This window comes from Nomascus leucogenys, chromosome 19, assembly GCF_006542625.1.
Source record: "Nomascus leucogenys isolate Asia chromosome 19, Asia_NLE_v1, whole genome shotgun sequence".
NCBI lineage: Eukaryota > Metazoa > Chordata > Mammalia > Primates > Hylobatidae > Nomascus > Nomascus leucogenys.
Genome location: NC_044399.1, coordinates 59,780,024 through 59,801,667, shown reverse-complemented (window position 1 = coordinate 59,801,667; position 21,644 = coordinate 59,780,024). Strand labels below are relative to the sequence as shown.

Below are 21,644 nucleotides of genomic sequence, written 5' to 3'. Positions count from 1 at the left end.
GGTCTTGCTCTGTCAACCAGGTTGGAGTGCAGTGGCATGATCATGGCTCACTGCAGCCTCGGCCTCCCAGGCTCAAGCGATCCTCCCACTTTAGCCTCCTGAGTAGCTGAGACTACAGACTTATGCCACCACGCTTGGCTAACTTTTAAATTATTTTGTGGGGGATGGGGGGTGGTCTTACTATGTTGCCCAGGCTGGTTTCAAACTCCGGGGCTCAAGTGATCCTTTTGCCTCAGCCTCCCAAAGTGCTGAAATTACAGGCATGAGCCACTGTGTCTGGCCAATCCTTAATTCTTTTTAATTTTATTTTTTTTAAAAAGCAAGAAACCAGAGAGACTAAATTTTTCAACTAGTTTAATAACACCCAAAGGGAAAGTTTAGAAATGTGATTTTTTTGTTTTTGCTTATAAATATACATTTATATGTTTATTTATTTAAATAGTAGAATGAAAATAACAAGATAGAGTGAATTCTTCCCGGGAGGAAACACTTCATTTATTGAGGGTGGAGGTAAAAACATTCTTCCATTGAACACATTTATAAATGGTTAGGTGTTATTGAAATACTATGCATAGCACTCAGCTTCAAGAACAATATAGTCAAATAGATTTAATACCCTAACTTACCAAGTTTCTTTGAAACTTAACCCCTAAATTTTGGTCCTCCTTTATTATTTGAAGGCGATAGATCACAGAATCGTAGAATTGGGGAACTGATAGGTGATTTGTCTGTCCTTGAAACTGGGCAAATTAGTATCTTAAAAAAATTAGCATTGATACCAACATGCAAAATTTCTCCAGTCACCAACACTTAACGCTGTTCTAGTATTTTCAGCTGTCCACAGGAAATCTACTCTATCCCAATATGTCTAACACGTGAAGTGTCATTTTTGTCTCTCTAACATTTTTAGTTCCACCTTTTAAATTTTTGTCAAAAGAATCATTTTCATTATTGCTTTGGGCCGAAAACTGTATTGTCATCTTTGATACAAGTTTCTTATTAATTTGTATTAGATCTTTCAGAATAGCTCTCTTGTCATTTCCTTTCCCTTTCCATATGACTTCCCTCATTTAGGGTCTTTTCATCTTACTGTTGGATAATTACAACAGCTTCATATATGGTCTGCCTGTAGTCTTTCTTTATTCTAGTGGGCCCTAAATACCACTGATAGAAAAATATGACTGTAGTTACGGCCATGCTCAAGAACCTGAAATGGCTCCCTGTTACCTACCTCAATCAGTCCAAGCCCTGTTGCCTGACTTTTAAGCCTCTCTTACTGGATCAGTCATATTTCCAACAGTATTTACTTTTACACCTTAGCACAAGCTCTTTGGTTAGATTCTTCAAAGTCTTTCAAATATTGTATTGTCATACCCTCCTTGGTGCTCTTCCTATTGCTAGGAAAGTCCTCCTCCTCCTGTATGTCCTTTAAAGCAGCAGCCCCCAACCTTTGGCACAGGGACCGGTTTCATGCAAGACAGTTTTTCCAAGGACATGGGGAGCAGGGGATGTGTTGGGATGCAACTGTTCCATCTCAGATCATCAGACTTTAGATTCTCATAAGGAGCGCACAACCTAGATCCCTTGCACGCGCAGTTCACAATAGGGTTCCAGCTCCTGTGAGCATCTAATGCTGCCGCTGATCTGACAGAAGGCGGAGCTCAGGCTGTAATGCTTACTCTCCTGCCGCTCACTTCCTGCTTTGTGGCCTGGTTGTAACAGGCCACGAACCTGTACCGGCCCATGGCCCAGAGGTTGGAGACCCCTGCCTTACAGCCCAGATGAGTTCCCTCCTCCCTCAAAGCCCTTTCTTTACTGTTCAGATTCAAACTTTTTCTCCTGTTTTTCTGAGCTCATGCTTGTACGTGTTGGACCACGTAGTAAATAAGAGGTAAAATACAGCATAGTGGTTAAGAGCATGAAGTCGAGAGCCAGACATGGGTTTAGAATCTACGCTTGAGATTCTGGCCCTGCCATTTGCTACTCTGTGACCTTGGGCTAGTTAATTGACCCCCTTGTGCCTTAGTTTCCTCATCAGTAAAATAGGGATAATAACAGCGTCTACCTGATAGGGTTATTGTAAGGATTAAGGATGAATGTATTTAGAATACTACCTAACATAGTGATATAAGTGTTTGCGTTATAATCAGTGTCACTAAGCATTTGTTTATTCTCAGGTATTTTTGTTTTTGTTTTTGTTTTTCATGTATAGTATTTTTATTTTTCCAATTAGATAGTAAGCTCTTTTAAGGCAGAGTGTTACATCTTTTGTTTCAGTCTCATTTTTCCTGGTAGTTATTCAGCAAAACTCATTTGCTAATTTGATTTCTCTGTAGCCTGTGTTCCTGTATAAAAACCTTTAATAAGCTTTTTCTTTAAATGAGCTGCTGAGGGAGACATTTGGAAAGAAAAAGCCATGAATGGCTACAAGAGTTCACCTTCCTGGGGTCAGAGGGCTGCTAACAACCTATTAAAAACTTCCACATTATATACCTAGTGCTAAATGGCGAGTTAATGGGTGCAGCAAAACAACATGGCACATGGATACATATGTAACAAACCTGCACATTGTGCACATGTACCCTAAAACCTAAAGTATAATAATAAAAAAGTAAAAATAAAAATAAAACTTCCACATTATGAGGTAACCTCTAGATTTCGGTAGTTTAAACTGGGAATATTTTGAGACAGAAACAAGAAAAAAATATGGTTTTGGTATTTAATGTAGAAGTAACTTTAGTCTTTTTTTTTTTAAATGGACTATTCATTTATAGCTAAATGTTAAACTTTTTTAAAAGAATGGAATAATCTTTTGTAGCAAATGGAATGCTTGTATAATTAATCTTCTATCTTAAATGTCAAATTATTAATTTTAAAAAATCTTTTTTCACAGGACTTCCTGATCCATTTGCTAAGGTGGTGGTTGATGGATCTGGGCAATGCCATTCTACAGATACTGTGAAGAATACGCTTGATCCAAAGTGGAATCAGCATTATGACCTGTAGGTTTAAATAATTAGTTTGAAATGAAACATATAATGAATATTACTTGATGTAGTCTTTGAAAATAATCATGGGAAATGATCTGAGTTTCATCTGTAGTATAATTTGGTCTTCACAAAAAGGGGTAAAGAAAAGCCCAGTGGGAATGTGCTTTGGCTTATAGACAGGTTTTGAAAGATGAGGTATCCCTAAAATTCTATGAAGAACAAAATGAAACTGGCTCACAGTAGAGCAGACCCCCACCTCTTTCTTCAATTAAATAAAGGTATTAATTTACCACTTTAGACCAATTATAAAACCAGAAATATGAATTTGGGTTGCACTGAATAGGCTTCTTTTTGCCTTTATATGGATGGTTTCTTTCTTTTAAATTTTATTTTAAACCATTGGAGTATATGCACCTTTTTAAAAAGTCAAATGATACTATAAAGCTTTTACTGGAAAACAGCAAGTTCCCTGCTCCATTCTCATTCCTGATTCCCATCCTCAAGGCAACTGCTTTAATAACTTTGGCTGTTTATTCTGGTGTTTTCATCTGTTTCTAGATATGTTTTCTATTTTATAGCATCACAGTTTTCTTTTTTTAGTTTTAGGTAATTTTTTTTTTTTTTTTTTTTTTTTGAGACAGAGTCTTGCTCTGTCAGCCAGGCTGGAGTGCAGTGGCACCATCTCGGCTCACTGCAATCTCTGCCTCCTGGGTTCAAGCATTTCTCCTGCCTCAGCCTCCCGAGTAGCTGGGACTACAGGTGCCCACCACCACATTCAGCTAATTTTTGTATTTTTAGTAGAGACGGGGTTTCACCATGTTGGCCAGGCTGGTCTCGAACTCCTGACCTCAAGTGATCCGCCTGCCTCGGTCTCCCAAAGTGCCAGGATTACAGACATGAGCCACTGTGCCCAGCCTAGTTTTAGGTATTTTTGAATTTCCTACCTAGAAGATGATTTGGCTTTATTTTTTATTATTAAAAATTCTTTTAAAATTAGAGATAGTCTCACTCTATTGCTCAGGCCAAAGTGCAGTGGCATAATCATAGCTCACTGCAGCCTCAAACTCCTGGACTCAACTGATCCTCCCACCTCACCTTCCTCAGTAGCTTGAACTACAGGTGCATGCCACCATGCCCAGCTAATTTTTTTTTTAGGGTAATTTTTTTGTAGAGATGGAGTCTTGCTATGTTGCCCAGTCTGGTCTTGAATTCCTGGGCTCAAGAGATTCTCCCTCCTTGGCCTCCCAAAGTATTTGGATTACAAGCATGGGCTGTGATGCCCAGCCCAGTGGTTCAGCTTTTAAAATTGGTATTCGACATCCCCATTCTCATGACACAAGCCCCTTCCTTTCTTTAGTCTTCCAATATAATTATATGAACTTTTTTGGTTAAATCATTGTTCCATGTTTACATTATTATGATTATGTAAATATCCATAGTTGGGTCACATGGGTACAAGAATTACATTTTCTTTCTTGACAACTTTTGTTTTTTCTGAAGTTAGTAGCTACTTTTCCCATTTGTTTAGTTATCTATTTATCTCCTAGATAGAAATGAGATATCTATCTATGTCGTAATCCTCAGACTCTCCTGTAGAACTAAAGATCTTTTCTCCATATATTCAGTTCTGTCAGTATTCCATTGGCTTTGTTTCTTCTTAGAGATACCCCTCCTGGGAGTCTGTGTTCTCTTTCTTCAGTCTGGTGTGATGGTTCTCTAAGACCCGCTGCGCAGTTGTCCTGGGACTTGCCTTCATTGTTATGTTGGCAATTTCCTTTGTCTCTTCTAGGTTTAGTGACTTCCTCTTTTTTTTTTTGTTTACTCTCCTGTTTTGGTGAACTTTATCTTCCATTGTCATTTTGAGAAATAATACAAAGATGGGAAGAAAGTTGAGATCTTCTCAGAAGATGTATTTTGACTTCTTATCTTTTGATATGGTTTGAGTATAGGCTTCTAGGTGAAATATCACTTTACCTCCAAATGTTGAATACATTGCTCCATTATCTTCTAGGTTTAGATCCATACTGTTGAGTAGAAATATAATGTAAGGCACAAATGGGAGCTCATCTATAATTTTAAATTTCCTAGCATCCACATTAAGATAAGTAAAAAGAAACAGATGACATTAAGCATAATAAACTGGGCATAGTGGCTTGCACCTGTAATCCAGCTACAACATAACGAGACCCTGTTTCTTAAAATGAAGCATAATAATATATTTTATTTAATTCAGTATATCAAAAATACTTTCAACATGTCAGTATAAAAATATTGAGCTACTTACACATATATGTATATATACATATTTACTATGTCTTTAAAAAATCAGCGGTTTTCAGGCCGGGCGCGGTGGCTCACGCTTGTAATCCCAGCACTTTGGGAGGCCGAGGTGGGCGGATCACAAGGTCAGGAAATCGAGACCACGGTGAAACCCCGTCTCTACTAAAAATATAAAAAATTAGCCGGGCGTGGTGGCGGGCGCCTGTAGTCCCAGCTACTCGGAGAGGCTGAGGCAGGAGAATGGCGTGAACCCAGGAGGCGGAGCTTGCAGTGAGCCGAGATCGCGCCCCTGCACTCCAGCCTGGGCGACAGAGCGAGACTGTCTCAAGAAAAAAAAAAAAAAAAAAAAAAATCAGTGGTTTTCTCATTTTATGTTAAGAAAAAAAAATCAGTGATTTATTTTGCAGCTTGCCTCAATTTGGACTAGCCACATTTGAAGTCCTCAAGGGTCTCATGGTTGGTGGGTACCATTTTGGAAATTGTAGGTTTAGAGTATTGCTGATGGCATCCTGATTTTGATCTTTCATGACTGTTGTTTTCCACTGGAAGTTTCTTTATTCCTCTGTCACTTGTTATTTTCTTTTAAAAAAAATTGTAGCCACCCTAGTGGGTGTGAAGTTGTATCTGGTCATGGTTTTGAGGTGCATTTCCCTCATGACTAATGATGTTGAACATCTTTTCTTGTGCTTATTAGGTTTTATCTTACAATTAATATTAATTGGCTATCAGAGGCTTCTCTCGTGATTGTTTCCAAAGTCATTTTGCAAAACCCTTGCCTTTATTTGGCTAAGTATACAAACAAAATCTAATAATTAAATTTTAGTCCAAAATCCTGAGTATATATTTTGGTCTATATGGTAACATTATATTCACCTATAGTGGTGTCTCTCTCTCCCTTTCAACAAAACATCCTGAAACTTGTTTATAAATCATGTATTTGTTAGTAAGTCAAAGTTTTAATAGAAGCTAATAGAGCCCTCTTTTAACTTTCAATTGCAAAAGGAATTTACTGTTTATGTTGCCATGCATGTTATATTACATGAGGTTTCATTAAAGTGAGAGCATGTACTTCTCTGTGTATAAGAAAAGGTAATATTTCGGATTCATTTCTGGCCCAGGAATATTTGGACAGAATGTTTGTGACATGTACCCTTAAGTAATACAGTATATTTCATAATTTTTAGTAATTCAGAGTTAGGCTATCTTCCAGAAGGTCTGTAATTAGCAATTTCTTATTATGATTTAATGTAGAACTTCCCAACCTTTTCATATCATGGTACACATAAAAAATATGGCACATTGGACTACACAGATGAAGTTGCTTAAGCCAGTGGTGCGTTGCCCTAAGGACTGAGGTAGTCAATGTATGTATTTCAGCATACCTGTAAACCAGGCTTACTAGTTGGACAACTGGTTTAATGTAACTTTTTTTTTTTCTTTGAGACGGAGTTTTGCTCTTGTTGCCCAGGCTGGAGTGCAATGATGCGATCTCAGCTCACCACAACCTCCACCTCCCGGGTTCAAGTGATTCTCCTGCCTCAGCCTCCCAAGTAGCTGGAATTACAGGTGCACGCCACCGTGCCCAGCTAAGTTTTTTTGTATTTTTAATAGAGACGAGGTTTCTCCATGTTGGTCAGGCTGGTCTCAAACTCCCATCCTCAGGTGATCTGCCTGCCTCAGCCTCCTAAAGTGCTGGAATTACAGGCGTGAGCCACCGCGCCTGGCCTAATGTAACTTTGTAAAAAATGTTTAGCTTGGGTAATTCAGCTACTTAATACTTGATTCTGGCTCTGGAATTACATGCCGGTAGATACATGCCAAGGTAGAACTGGTAGGTGTATTTGAAAATTGGTACATGCATACTGAACAATATTTCAATTCAGATTTTTTCATTTGCAAGCAACAGAGACCAAATTCAAATTGGCTTAATTTTTTAAAAGGGAATGTAGTGATTTGCATAATTAAAAGCCCGGGGTGGGCATTTTTTAGGCACAGCTGGATCCCGGGGCTCAAGTGTACCTTCCATGTCACTTATTTAAAAGCTTTAGTCCTTACTTAAATGGTTTAGGCTTTTCTCTATACTAGGTGAATTTTTCTGATATTGTAATTTATTGAATGATACTTTAAGATCAAGGTTGCTGGACCAAAAATTTGACCTCTTATTGTCATTGAAATAGACCTAGGATTCTACTGACATGTTATTTTATTATCTTTTTGCATGGGTTGATGCCATGTTAACAGTTGGCTGTGGTAGAGCTTTTACATACTTGCAGGTATATGCACAGAAAAGTACTGTAACGCTTTTCCCTGCTCTGCTTGTCTGCAGGCAGTGAAGTGAAATCTGCAAGAGTCCTGCTCGCTCAAGGCCTGCATACAGGAAAGAAGCAGGGGAAAAGCGTTACAAACAGCTTTTGTTCTACAGCATTTTAAAATACAACAGGTAGGTCAGATTTTTGGTCTGTCAGCCTTGACACTATCCCTTGAAAAGTAGGTCATGTCATCGACATGTATTTAAAATGTGACTGTGATAAAAGTTTTTAAGATTCTTTTCCTTGGAAAGAAGTTATTTAATAAACTCCATTAGTGTTATTAGACACTAGCTACTAAAATAGCCTTTTTACTGATTAGAATTATAGCCCAGCTTGAGAGTGGCAGATGTGATAATATACTAAAATTTTCAAGATTTTTAAAAATTTAAATTCAATCCTGTGGATTAACTCAAGACATATTTTGCATAATCTAGCCAGACTCTGAAGCATATTAGTAACTTTAGAATATAAACAGAACAAAAGAAAAATTGTATGCCACTGCCTGTAACTACCAAGTTACTCATGCATGCAGCCGTTTTGTTTTTTAGGTATATTGGAAAGTCTGATTCAGTTACGATCAGTGTATGGAATCACAAGAAGATCCATAAGAAACAAGGTGCTGGATTTCTCGGTTGTGTTCGTCTTCTTTCCAATGCCATCAACCGCCTGAAAGACACTGGTTGTGAGTAGATACGAGTGCTTTTCAAATTAAAAAAATATATATGTATGTGTATATGCATTTGTGCATGTACATATATACATGCACTATATATGTATCCTCAAATATATATTTAAAAATAATGTATATATTTGAGTATGTTGGTAGGGCTTCAAACACAACTTCTTGTGCATGTCTGAAACATTGGTAAAAATTCCTGATCTAAATTTATTTTGTAGACTTAAAAAAAAAATGAAACGTTTTAAATATGTGAAACTTACAGCCAAATCAGAGCTGATGCTTCATTTCCAGCTAATTTAAAAGTATTAAGAAATGATTGATATCTAGAACGGCAAAAAGAAAGGTATCAGGATGTATATGCCTTTTAAAATTTCTTAGTATCCTTTTCTGGTTTTGGTGGATTTGTGGATGAAATGTTTTTATTTAGGTGATTGGAGTGTTTAAGCTGGCAGTTAAAGGACAATTACAAAGGGGTAAGAATAGTATAATACATAAAACTGCTGTGACAGAATTAAAAGTTAAAGATTAAACGTTATTTTGAGTGTACAACAGCTGTATTAACTAAACTGTAGCTGAGTTTATCATCAGCCTGAGGATTTAGAAGATTAGACCAAGATCAAGACATTAGAAGTGGTTTTCATAATGGATTTATAAGTTGACTTAGCATAATCAGGTGAGTCTTTTGGATGGGTCTTTCCGTTAGAACATAAATGGGAATTCCTTTTTCAACAGGTTTTTTTTGTGTGTTTGTTTCTATAGAATTCTTTTTTATATAATGTAAAAAATACCATTAGTCATTATCATGGGATTTTAGCCCAGATGCATATGCTAAACAAACTCACATAAGATCTAAGGAAATTAATCAACAAAAAACAGAGTAAATTTAGCATTGAATATTAAATATATTAAGAGACTATCTCTTTTAATGTAGTGTGATACCACAGCATAGGTATATATTGACCTTGTGAAAAAGAAAAAGGCAGAAAATTGAGCTAGAAGTTCTTAGTCCAAGATATTTAGTGGCATCTAAGAAATTCTTGTATTTCTGGGCTGACAGGGTAACCAACAGTAGAGAAAAGACACTGAGATTGGAAAAAACGAATTGCATATAAAAGTGAACTGTTTTATTACTCAGCAAACTGAAAACTTATAGGTCAAATGTCTGACATTATCCCTAGTTCAATTTACCCAACATTTATTGAAGATTTAATGTGCTACTGTTCTAAATCCTGGCTGTATAAAGGAGAAAAAGGCATGAATCCTGTCCTCTGAGAAGGAAGGGCAAAGGCCTGCTGGCAAAGGGAGCATGCCACATTGGAAGGACTGAATAGGAGAGGAGGAGTTAGTTGCTCTGCAGAATCCACTGTGTAGCCAACTTAGTAGCACCCATTTATTTTGCAAAGATAAAAATGTCTGTATTTTTGGTTGGATAAGTAGGGACTATAGGGGCATGGATTTTTCTTTCTGTTTCTTGTATTAATTTATTTGACTTTTTCGATGTGCAGTAATATTGAATTTATCAAATATTTATTGAGCACCTGCCTGATGCAATGTTCTACCAGATTGGAGTGGAAAATACAAAAACTAAGATATGGTCTCCTCCATTTATCAATTCACAGATAAGTAGGCAGATGGCATACAGTTGTAAAAGCATTCAGCTATAAGTGCTGTAATCAAAGTAAAACCAGCGTACTTTAGGTGACATTGTTCCTTACTGTAACTTTCAGGGTCAGGTCATTGTTATATCTCTTTTACAGATGAGGCATCTGAGAGAATAAACGAGTCGCTCCTAAATGAATGAGTGAAGAACTGATGCAAACTCAGATTTTACAGTTCATTCTTGGCTTCTTATTAATACTTTTTTGGGTCCATGTCATTTGAAATGGTTAGTTAAAAAATGATAATGACAACTAGCATTTGTTGACCACTTATGTGCCAGGCACTATGCTGAGAGTTTTGCATAATTATCTGATTTAATCCTCAAAAAAAATATGAGGATTCACATCTTGTCATACGTGGGAAAACCAAGGCTCAGGGATAAATTCCTTAAGACCAACAACTATTAAGACTCAGACTAAAGTGGTCTAAAAGTTTTGGAGAGAAAGTGACTGCATGTTGGCAATGTAATACACCAGTGTTTGGTTTTTGAAATCTGAACTCTCTAAATGATAGGTTTGATTTCTAATGGATTGTGGAAATTTATTGTCACTCTATAGATGTTAGAACCTCTGATACCAGCTAATTTTTTCGTTGCTTTCTTTGTTGACTTCAAATAGATCAGAGGTTGGATTTATGCAAACTTGGGCCAAATGACAATGATACAGTTAGAGGACAGATAGTAGGTAAGTGTGGAATTTAAAGTTACATGAATTTTGGTTTCATTCAAACTGACCTAAAGTGTAAAATACCTTTTAAATCAAAGTATAATAACTGTCGCTTCATTGTGTTGGCCTGAATTAAATGAGCCAGGTAAAATGTTACAGTGAATCCAGGATCCAGGTTAACTTAATTTAAAAAACGTTAATGTAAAAAAAAAAGTTTTGTGAAGAACCGTTGATCCTTCAGGAAATAATTCTTTCAAAGTATCCTAATATAGTAGAGCACTAAGTTCAGACAGTGCTAAACTAGTTACTAGAGCCTGCTCTGGAATTCACATCTCTTGCTTCTTCTTTCTTTGTGGTGGTTTTATACTACACTGGATAGTGGTGTCCTGTTAAAACTCCATCAGTCCAAAGATTACTCTCTTGCTGGAATACCAGGATGGCCCTCTTGGTAGAATACAGTGTATTTTTATTTATTATTTATTTTTTTATTTTATTTTATTTTTGAGGCGGAGTCTCGTTCTCTCGCCAGGCTGGAGTGCAGTGGTGCAATCACGGCTCCCTGCAACCTCTGCCTCCCAGGTTCAAGTGATTCCCCTGCCTCAGCCTCTCCAGTAGCTGGGACTGCAGGCACGCGCACCAAGCCCGTAGTTCCTCACCCGGCTAATTTTTTGTATTTTGTAGAGACGGGGTTTCACCATGTTTGCCAGGCTGGTCTCGATCTCCTGACCTCATGATCTGCCCGCCTCGGCCTCCTAAAGTGCTGGAATTACAGGCAGAAGCCACTGCGCCCAGCCCAGTGTATTTTTTAGATGGTCAGATGATCAAGTATTAAAGTCAAATTAATGTGGACTTTTCAAACTTCTTTGTACATGAATACACCCTTAATATGTTATGCCTCTTCCTTTTTTTTTTTTTTTTTTTTTTTTGAGACAGAGTCTCGCTCTGTCGCCCAGGCTGGAGTGCAGTGGTGCAATCTCGGCTCACTGCAAGCTCCACCTCCCGGGTTCACGCCATTCTCCTGCCTCAGCCTCTCCGAGTAGCTGGGACTACAGGTGCCCGCCACCACGCCTGGCTAATTTTTTGTATTTTTAGTAGAGACGAGATTTCACCGTGGTCTCGGTCTCCTGACCTCGTGATCCGCCCGCCTCGGCCTCCCAAAGTGCTGGGATTACAAGCGTGAGCCACAGCGCCCGGCCTTTTTTTTTTGTTTTTTTTTTTTTTTGAGACAGAGTCTCGCTGCGTCACCCAGGCTGGAGTGCAGTGGCGCAATCTCGGCTCGCTGCAAGCTCCGCCTCCCGGGTTCAAGCTATTCTCCTGCCTCAGCCTCCCGAGAAGCTGGGACTACAGGTGCCCACCACCACACCTGGCTAATTTTTTTGTATTTTTAGTAGAGACAGGATTTCACCCTGTGTTAGCCAGGATGGTCTCGATCTCCTGACCTCGTGATCTGCCCGCCTCGGCCTCCCAAAGTGCTGGGATTACAGGCGTGAGCCACCGCGCCTAGCTATGCCTCTTCTTAAGTACAGTAGTGACTCTGCTATGCACCATTACTATGGTGGAAAAGGAATTAGGCTTCTTCCATGAACATAATAAAGTGTAGAAAACCTTAGAATTCTAATACTACTCCTGAAGGGAAAAATCTATGGGAAGAGAAATTATAAATTTTAGTAGAAACCAAAGAGTTCATTCTAAAGTATTAAAATAAGCTAAGCCAGATGTCTTCTAAAGATAGAAATTTTTGATTATAATAGTTCTATTTGTACGAATCTTAGTAATATTTCTGTCATTTAATAGTAAGTCTTCAGTCCAGAGACCGAATAGGCACAGGAGGACAAGTTGTGGACTGCAGTCGTTTATTTGATAATGATTTACCAGACGGGTAAGCTAACATCACTGAAATCATTAGAGAAATATATAGATAATATCCTTAAAAGAATAGAAATAAGTGGGTGTTTATTGTATATTAAATGGTGTTTATTGTATATTGAATGTAGATTTTCCTTCTAATTGTAAAATTAATGGAAGATCTTGTCACGACAAATTTATAAAGTAAGCCACAAATTAGATGTGTTAAATTTGGTTATTAAGAGTTTTGACTAGGAGACACATGAAATTTCTTGACAAATGTAACTCTCTTGTAAATATTACCTAGTTAAAAAAAAGTTGCTTGATTAAATTATTCAAAACAGGCCATGCAAGTGCTAAATTAGAAACATTGCTATATTTAAGAGGGATGGGATGGATAAGTTGTGTAATAGTAATTAAAATAACATAGTAAGATTTAACTGAGCATGTATATGGCAGATACTGTTATAAGCACTTTATGTACATATAATTTAATTCTCGTAGCATCTTGGAAGGCAGTATATAGCCATGCTTCTGGAATCAGACCACCTGAATTCTAATCCTTACTCTTCTGTGTACTGGCTTTATGATCTTAATTTATTTAACTTCCATGTGCTTTGGTTTATATTTATTTACAAAAGAGTATGAGTGATAATAGCATACTCATAAACTGTTGAGAGGATTAAATAAAATAATTCAGGTAAGGCACTTTAGCACAGTTCTTGCATAAAATAAGTGCTTAGTAAATAATTAGCTAGTATTATTTCTATTGCTACTATTATTGTTACCCTCAAAAACTAAGAGAGAAGTTAAGTAATTTGCCTAAGGCCACATAGTAAATGGCAGAGCCAAAACACACAAACCTGTCTTGATTCTAAAGTCATGATTTTTATCATTGGTCTCTTTGATACTAGTTCTCTTTTCTGATTTTATTTTTAACATTCAAAGTATTTTTAATTAACTTCGATGAGATATAACTTACATGTAATAATTGCATCCATTGAAGTATATAAATGGTTAAATTTTAACTCCAATTATTTTTTATACAAAATTTTATACCCAGGTTATGGTATTTACTCATTTTTTAAACTGTTAAAAATCACTATAATTTACTGTTCGTAGATCACTTTAGCTTCTAGGTATGTCTGTTAGCTCTTTTATAGATATGAGGTAGATTGTGGTATTTTTGAAAAGGAAATTTAGGATGAAATAACTAATCAATATTGAGAGAGTGCCAGCAGTAATAAGGCTTATTGTTCTAAACTTGCCCTACATTATTGTGCCATAATTGTAATCACCGGGGGGGAAATACCCTAGCATCTTTTTACTTTCTGTCTTTTAGAGCCGTTCAACCTCTGCCAGTATCTTTGTAGAAATATTAACATTATCACATTTCTGTAGTCATTTGGCTCTTTTTCATTAAATGAATTATGATAAAGAGTTGATAGAAAGTAGCGGTCTTGGCCAGGCATGGTGGCTTACGCCTGTAATCCCAGCACTTTGGGAGGCTGAGGCGGGAGGACCACAAGGTCAAGAGATCGAGACCATCCTGGCCAACGTGGTGAAACACCGTCTCTGCTAAAAATACAAAAAGTAGCCAGGCATGGTGGTGTGCACCTGTAGTCCCAGCTACTCAGGAGGCTGAGGCAGGAGCATCGCTTGAACCCGGGAGGCGGAGGTTGCAGTGAGCTCAGATCGCACCACTGCACTCCAGCCTGAAGAAGGAGCAAGACTCCGTCTCAAAAAAAAAAAAAAAAAAAGAGAAGAAAAGAAAAAAAGAAAGTAGCTGTTTTGATGTGGTTTTTTGTTTGTTTGTTTTAGCGTGGGGGGAAGGAGTTTCACTCTTGTCATCCCAGCTGGAGCGCAGTGGCACAATCTTGGCTCGCTGCAACCTCCGCCTCCCCGGTTCAAGCAATTCTCCTGCCTCAACCTCCCGAGTAGCTGGGATTACAGGCACATGCCACCATGCCCAGCTAATTTTTGTATTTTTAATAGAGACGGGGTTTCACCATGTTGGCGAGCCTGGTCTCAAACTCCTAACCTCAGGTGATCTGTCTACCTTGGCCTCCCAAAATGCTAGCCTCCCAAAATGCTGGAATTACAGGTGTGAGACACCACGCCAGCCAATAGTCTTGATTTTTAAAAAATTAGTTTGGGTAGGCTAAATGCTTTGAAAAGCTTTTGGCCAGATGCGGTGTCTCACACCTGTAATCCCAGCATTTTGGGAGGCCGAGGCGGGTGGATCACGAAGTCAAGAGACCTCGTGATTTTATGGCTAAATATATTTTTAGCATAGTCATTTTCCGTATTCTGGAGTAATTAGTATGAATTTAATTGTGTATTGTTGACATTATTAAAAATTCTCAGAGTTTGGCTGATAGGAAATATTTGTTACGCCTCAGCATAAATACTTCAGAAGCTTCAGAATCCCATAAAATATATTACAGAGTTCTAAAATAAGTTGAAAAAATTCTATATTCTGTGAATTGATACTTCAGGTTGGCATTCCCGATTTGTAACAGCAGATGTCTTACTGGCTTGCTTGTTGCACTGAAAACATTCTGTGTCCAAGTTTCCTATTAGTGCCTTATCACTCAATATTTTTATTTAAGCTGGGAAGAAAGGAGAACCGCCTCTGGAAGAATCCAGTATCTAAACCATATAACAAGAACTACGCAATGGGAGCGCCCAACACGGTAAGAACATACAAGTATTTTCTCATGATCTATGCCAGCCACCCTCTGTCAGCTTTACTAGATTTTTTTTCTTGGTTTTTGCTGTTGTAGATCAGTAGATCTTGTAACAGGTGCCATTGTTATTTTTTAAAAGTGATCTTCAACAGTTTGTTTGACAGGTTATGCTGTCACTGTAGCTCCAGGGCCTGTAGTGGTACTCAATAAATATTTATTGAATGAGGCCGGGCGTGGTGGCTCACGCCTGTAATCCCTGCACTTTGGGAGGCCAAGGCATGTGGATCACTTGAGTTCAGGAGTTTGAGACCAGCCTGGGCAACATGAGGAAACCCTGTCTCTACCAAAAAAATTAGCGGGGCACGTGGCATGTGCTTGTGGTCCCAGCTATTTGGGACGTAGAGGTGGGAGGATTGCTTGAACATAGGTGGTGGAGGTTGCAGTGAGCCAAGGTCGTGTCAGTGCACTCTAGCTTGGGTGATAGAATGAGACTCTGTCTCAAAAAAAAAAAAAAAAAAAAAATTGACCAGGCATGGTGGCTCACGCCTGTAAGCCCAACACTTTGGAAGGCCAAGGTGGGCAGATCACTTGAGATCAGGAGTTCGAGACCAGCCTGGCCAACATGGAGAAACCCCATCTCTACTAAAAATACAAAAATTAGCTGGGCGTGGTGGTGGGTGCCTGTAATCCCAGCTACTCAGGAGGCTGAGGTAGGAGAATTGCTTGAACCCAGGAGGTGGAGGTTGCAGTGAGCTGAGATTGCACCACTGCACTCCAGCCTGGGCGATAGAGCGAGACTCAGTCTCAAAAATATAAAATACAATAAAATAATCGAATGAATTAAGTTGATAAGCAGAGGAATCTCTGAACTAAATCTTGAAGAATGTCAGGTATAGTCACTTCATGGAGCTTACTGTATAAAGACATAGGGATGCAAGATAAATTTTGGAAACTGCAAAGAGGTGCTTTTGAAATAACTGAAAACAAATAGTCTATGTAGCTGAATCCCCTTCTCCCCACTCTTTTAAGTGAGAACAAAATTTGCCATCTTGTGCAGTGTTTTGTTTTGCCTGTTTTCCCCGTCTTGAGCAGGACTGGCACTAGGCATAAAATACCAAATTCTTTTCATTAGCTGCGCCTACTTTTATTTATACAGAACTAATTGCTTAACTCATTGGATCACAAAGTTTTCTCTTTTACATTATAACTGTCAGGTAAAAGCTTAGCTCATGTTGCCAAGTTACATTTCTAGTATTAAACTGCCAAGGAATTTATTGAAGTACCCATTTTTATTATATCTGAGCACAAATGAATACGTACTTGTGTCAGTGTTCAAGGTTTCTCTTGAACACCCATTTCCTTCTGACTCATTTAACCGGTAAAATTAACTTGAATTTCTACATATATAAAAGGATGATTGTTGTTTTAAATGTAATTTTTTTTTTTTTTTTTGAGATGGAGTCCCACTCTATTGCCTAGGCTGGAGTGCAGTGGTACGATCTTGGCTCACTGCAACCTCTGCCCACTGCAACCTCTGCCTCCCGGATTCAAGCAATTCTCGTGCCTCAGCCTCCCGAGTAGCTGGGACTACAGGTGCCCGCCCCCACGCCCAGCTAATTTTTGTATTTTTAGTAGAGGTGGGGTTTCCCTGTGTTGGCCAGGCTGGTCTCAAACTCCTGACCTCAAGTGATCCACTTGCCTCGGTCTCCCAAAGTGCTGGGATTACAGGTGTGAGCCACTGTACCCCACCATGTTAATTTAAGAATGAACTCTTGATTATTTTTTTATTTTGAAAGATCTGCAATAGTAGACTGGAAGCCCCTTAAAGAGACAAACTGTCTTCTTTCCTTTTGTGATGTATTGTCAAATGACTGGGTGACTTTTTTAGATTGGGAGGTCTGAGGGACCTCTTAGGAGGCAATAATAAACTGATTTGAATGACAAAAAAGAGCCAGGCCTAGGGAGGGTAAGAGAAAAGAATATGCCAAGTGGAAGGAAGAGCAACTGCTCTTAGGTGGAATGACCTTGGCAAGTTCAAGGAACGGGAAGAATATGAGTGTGGCAGAAGCAGAGTGGGAGGGAGAATGGTGGGAAGTCAGGTCTGAGAGAGAGGCTGTAGCTAGATCAAGCAGTGTTTTGTAAGCCAGTCTCACATCCACAGATACATGTGGATTTTATATCAAATGTCATTAAAATAAAGTCATTTAAATACATAGTTGATGACATGCTTATCATTTGCATTTCTTTGGTGCTTAGAGACTTCAGGTTTGCTTTTACTCAGAGTTCTTGAAGTCATTATACTTGTATTAGTCATCCTGTTTTCAGATATAAGTGATTGTTACTGCAGTATATATATATTGTCTAGAGAACTCTACTTTTGATATCTAAATTGATAACGTCTTTTCCTTGTTAATTTTCAATAGACCGGCATCCGAATATTCTAGCCCTGGCAGACCTCTTAGCTGCTTTGTTGATGAGAACACTCCAATTAGTGGAACAAATGGTGCAACATGTGGACAGTCTTCAGATCCCAGGCTGGCAGAGAGGAGAGTCAGGTCACAACGACATAGAAATTACATGAGCAGGACACATTTACATACTCCTCCAGACCTACCAGAAGGCTATGGTATGACAACTAGCAAAGGAAAAATAAAATGTGGTTTACTGATTTCAGCTTGCTGAGGAAGTCACAATATATATTTTCAAAAAGTTATTAATCTGAGCTTAGGGATTCTGCATGAAAATAAATATAAAACCTCCCAACTTTGAAAAGTCTTTGAAGTGGTAGATGACTACCTAACCAACAGTTTGACCTTGTGCTCGCCATTCAGCCTCAGTGTTTGTGCTCTTCTATAATGAAGTGAGATGACTAGTTTATAACAAAGGTAGTGTGAAAAGCGTACGAAATGAAGTGAGACTATTTTGTAAATAGGCACTGTATAGAAAGGAAAGATGGTATTGTTACTGCTAACAGTAATCTGAAGTTCAACCTATGATGTAATTTTTTAGACATATGTATTTAGAAATAATTTCAAAGGCATATTTCTGATCATATATTTGTATTGTCTGTAATTTTGGATTATCTGATTGGATTGTTGTAAATGACTGAGTCACTTCTATGTTTGCATAAAATGATTACAATCTTATATAAAATCCTAGATTATAAAATTTCATGTGGAAGATAACATGAGTCTTCTCCTAATAGAATACAGAAGTTTCTAATTTAATACCATCTTGTGAATCCTCGTATATAGTCTGAACTTGACTTCCTCTCCTTGCCAAAAGCTCACCAAGGTTACTTACATCTTTGCCTTCTTAACAGACTATAGATAAACCACTTTGGATTGATGTTGACACCTAATGACCAACATTGGGAATTGCCACATCTAAGTTTTATTTTACTCAAGAATATATTTTAAAACTCTTCTGCAAATGCATGATTCTCATTTTAGTTTTAAATGTATTTTAGCTCTTTAATTTGAAAAAATTTGTTCATTAACTGTGCTATGACTCAAAGGTTAACTTTTAGCACAGTCATTAACTTATAGGCTTGAGCGACAGGCAGACCTAGGACCTAGGTTCATATCCTGGCTTTGCCATGTAACACTGAGCACCTTATTTAACCTCTTTGAGCCTCAGTTTTATCCTCTATAGAGGAAAATAGTAGCACCAACCATCTAGGTTTGTTGCAAGAAATCAATGATATCTAATCTCATGTGAAATGCTGGCACAGTGTCTGGCATAGTAAATTTTAACTGTCATTATCAACGTTCAGACCTGAGAAGAAATTCTCTCCTGCCATTTCTCTTTGAGATTATAAGGCAAGCTCTTTAGAGTGGGAGTGGTTATACTTTTACAATATTTCTGTGATTTGAATTTAAAAAATTGTACAACCAAAACATAAAAATAAAGTGGATACCAAGGCTGAAATTATTATAGCTGTCCTCTATAATAATATGATTTTGTTTATAATTTGTGAAAGTTTGAAGTTTAAATTTATTGACTTTATATGTTTATAAACAAATTATATTTATACTAATAAATATTAGTAATAGTTTTATTGTTTTATATATTGAAGCTTCTCATTAGATTTTGTTTAAAGAAAAGTGGTTCTGGTATTTAAAAAAAAAGACAAAACAAAACCCACCATAAAGAAACCCTTTTATAGATTGTTCTCTTCACCCTGGCCTTTCCTCTGTCTTCCCCAGGGCTTTGAGTTCATTTTGTCCTTGACTTTTTGTGCATGCTTGCTCTTTAGTACTCTTCTTTCTAATTTGGCTATTTTTCCATCTCTAACTGTTTATGACATAGAATGTCTCCCCAGTATCTCATCTGTTTTGCTTCTCTTTGAGCTCAAATGTAATCTTGAGAATACACCTTAGTGTAGCAAAGAGAAAACTTTGGTATAAAATTAGGCATAGTAAGCATTATCAGCCTCCAAACTCTTTGAAAATTTCTGAAAGTTCCTCCTCAAATCTTCCCAATGTTGGCCAGCCTCTTTCTCAGAGCCTTTTATGCATCATTTAAAATTTTTTAGTTATTAGTATTGTGACAATCTTGATTTGTTTTCCATTGCAACATATTTAGTATTTGAGCCACGTTGTAAGTTTAGTTTGCTTGTAGATAGCTGGCCTGTGGCCCTCAACATTTGTAAAATTGTTTCCAAGAGACAGAACAAATGATTTGTAAAGCCCTTTTTTGATAATAAAATAGATTGGTAATTTGGAGATTTTTCCCTATTAGTATATCATCTTAGTGTATGTAACTGTCTTTGATCTGGACAGTCTGAATGTTTTTGTTATCAGTGTTTATTAATTTTACAGAACAGAGGACAACGCAACAAGGCCAGGTGTATTTCTTACATACACAGACTGGTGTGAGCACATGGCATGATCCAAGAGTGCCCAGGTAAGAACGTATTTTAAGCATGCTTTAGAACATCAAAAAGCCATTGCACCTAGGATTTCTTTGATTTTTAAGAAATTTTTGCCTTTTAAAAATAGTTGATGTAAAAGTTTGACTCTTCTGATAGTTATTTCAGTTTTGACACTTAGTAGAAAGTCCTGCCTACTTCTCTGCAATCCCACCTCAGTTCTCCCCTCCCTCACCAGTTCCTAGCCACCCTCCCCTGCTTCCCCTTAAAAAAAAAAGTGGAATAGGCCGGGTGCGGTGGCTCACGCCTGTAATCCCAGCACTTTGGGAGGCTGAGGTGGGCAGATCACGAGGTCAAGAGATCGAAACCATCCTGGCCAACATGCTGAAACCCCATCTCTACTAAAAATACAAAAATGAGCTGGGTGTGGTGGCGTGTGCCTGTAGTCCCAGCTACTCAGGAGGCTGAGGCAGGAGAATTGCTTGAACCCAGGGAGGTGGAGGTTTGCAGTGAGCTGAGATCACGCTACTGCACTCCAGCCTGGCCACAGAGCGAGACTCTGTCTCAGAAAAAAAAAAAGTGGAATGAAAACATGGATCTTTTAGGAGTTTGAAACTTGTCCTAGGGCACCAAGCAGGGTGGCTCTTACCTGTATTCCCAACACTTTGGGAGACTGAGGTATGAGGATCACTTGAGCCCCAGGAGTTTGAAACCAGTCTGAGCAACATAGACCCGATCTCTACCAAAGATTAAAAATGAGCCATATGTGGTGGAGCACATCTGTGGTCCCAGTTGCTGGGAGGCTGAGGCAAGAGGATTGCTCGAGCCATGGAGGTTGAAGCTACAGTGAGCCTTGGTCGCGCTATAGCACTCCAGCCTGGACGACAGAGCAAGACCCCATTTCTTTCTTTTTTTTTTTTTAAGTGTTTTATTTATTTATTTATTTTATTATACTTTAAGTTCTAGGGTATACGTTCACAACGTGCAAGTTTGTTACATATATATACATGTGCCATGTTGGTGTGCTGCACCCATTAACTCGTCATTCACATTAGGTATATCTCCTAATGCTGTCCCTCCCACCTCCCCCTACCCCACAACAGGCCCCGGTGTGTGATGTTCCCCTTCTAGTGTCCAAGTGTTCTCATTGTTCAATTCCCACCTATGAGTGAGAACATGTGGTGTTTGGTTTTTCGTCCTTGCGATAGTTTGCTGAGAATGATGGTTTCCAGCTTCATCCGTGTCCCTACAAAGGACATGAACTCATCCTTTTATATGGCTGCATAGTATTCCATGGTGTATATGTGCCACATTTTCTTAATCCAGTCTATCATTGATGGACATTTGGGTTGGTTCCAAGTCTTTGCTATTGTGAATAGTGCCGCAGTAAACATACGTGTGCATGTGTCTTTATAGCAGCATGATTTATAATCATTTGGGTATATACCCAGTAATGGGATGGCTGGGGCAAGACCCCATTTCAAAAAAAGAGAAAGAAAATTCGTGTAGTCCCAGCTGCTCGCGAGGCTAAGGTGGGAGGTGGAGGTTGCAGTGAGCTGAGATCACACCACTGTGCTCTAGCCTGGGTGACAGAACGAGACCCGTCTCAAAAAAAAAAAAAAAAAAAAAAAAAGGACAGAAAAAGAAAATTGAC

General features: G+C 38.3%; 1 protein-coding gene across 2 annotated transcripts in view; it reads left to right on the top strand.

Moving 5' to 3' along the window:
• SMURF2 (SMAD specific E3 ubiquitin protein ligase 2) overlaps positions 1 to 21,644 on the top strand; it is a 116,162-nt gene that overhangs the window by 59,085 nt on the left and 35,433 nt on the right. For both annotated transcript variants that reach the window (XM_030800404.1, XM_030800403.1), the window contains 7 exons: positions 2,894 to 3,002; positions 8,128 to 8,261; positions 10,535 to 10,600; positions 12,377 to 12,461; positions 15,040 to 15,123; positions 17,541 to 17,743; positions 19,941 to 20,025. In XM_030800404.1, coding sequence (XP_030656264.1) covers positions 2,894 to 3,002; positions 8,128 to 8,261; positions 10,535 to 10,600; positions 12,377 to 12,461; positions 15,040 to 15,123; positions 17,541 to 17,743; positions 19,941 to 20,025 — 766 coding nt within the window. The remainder of the gene's footprint in view (positions 1 to 2,893; positions 3,003 to 8,127; positions 8,262 to 10,534; positions 10,601 to 12,376; positions 12,462 to 15,039; positions 15,124 to 17,540; positions 17,744 to 19,940; positions 20,026 to 21,644) is intronic.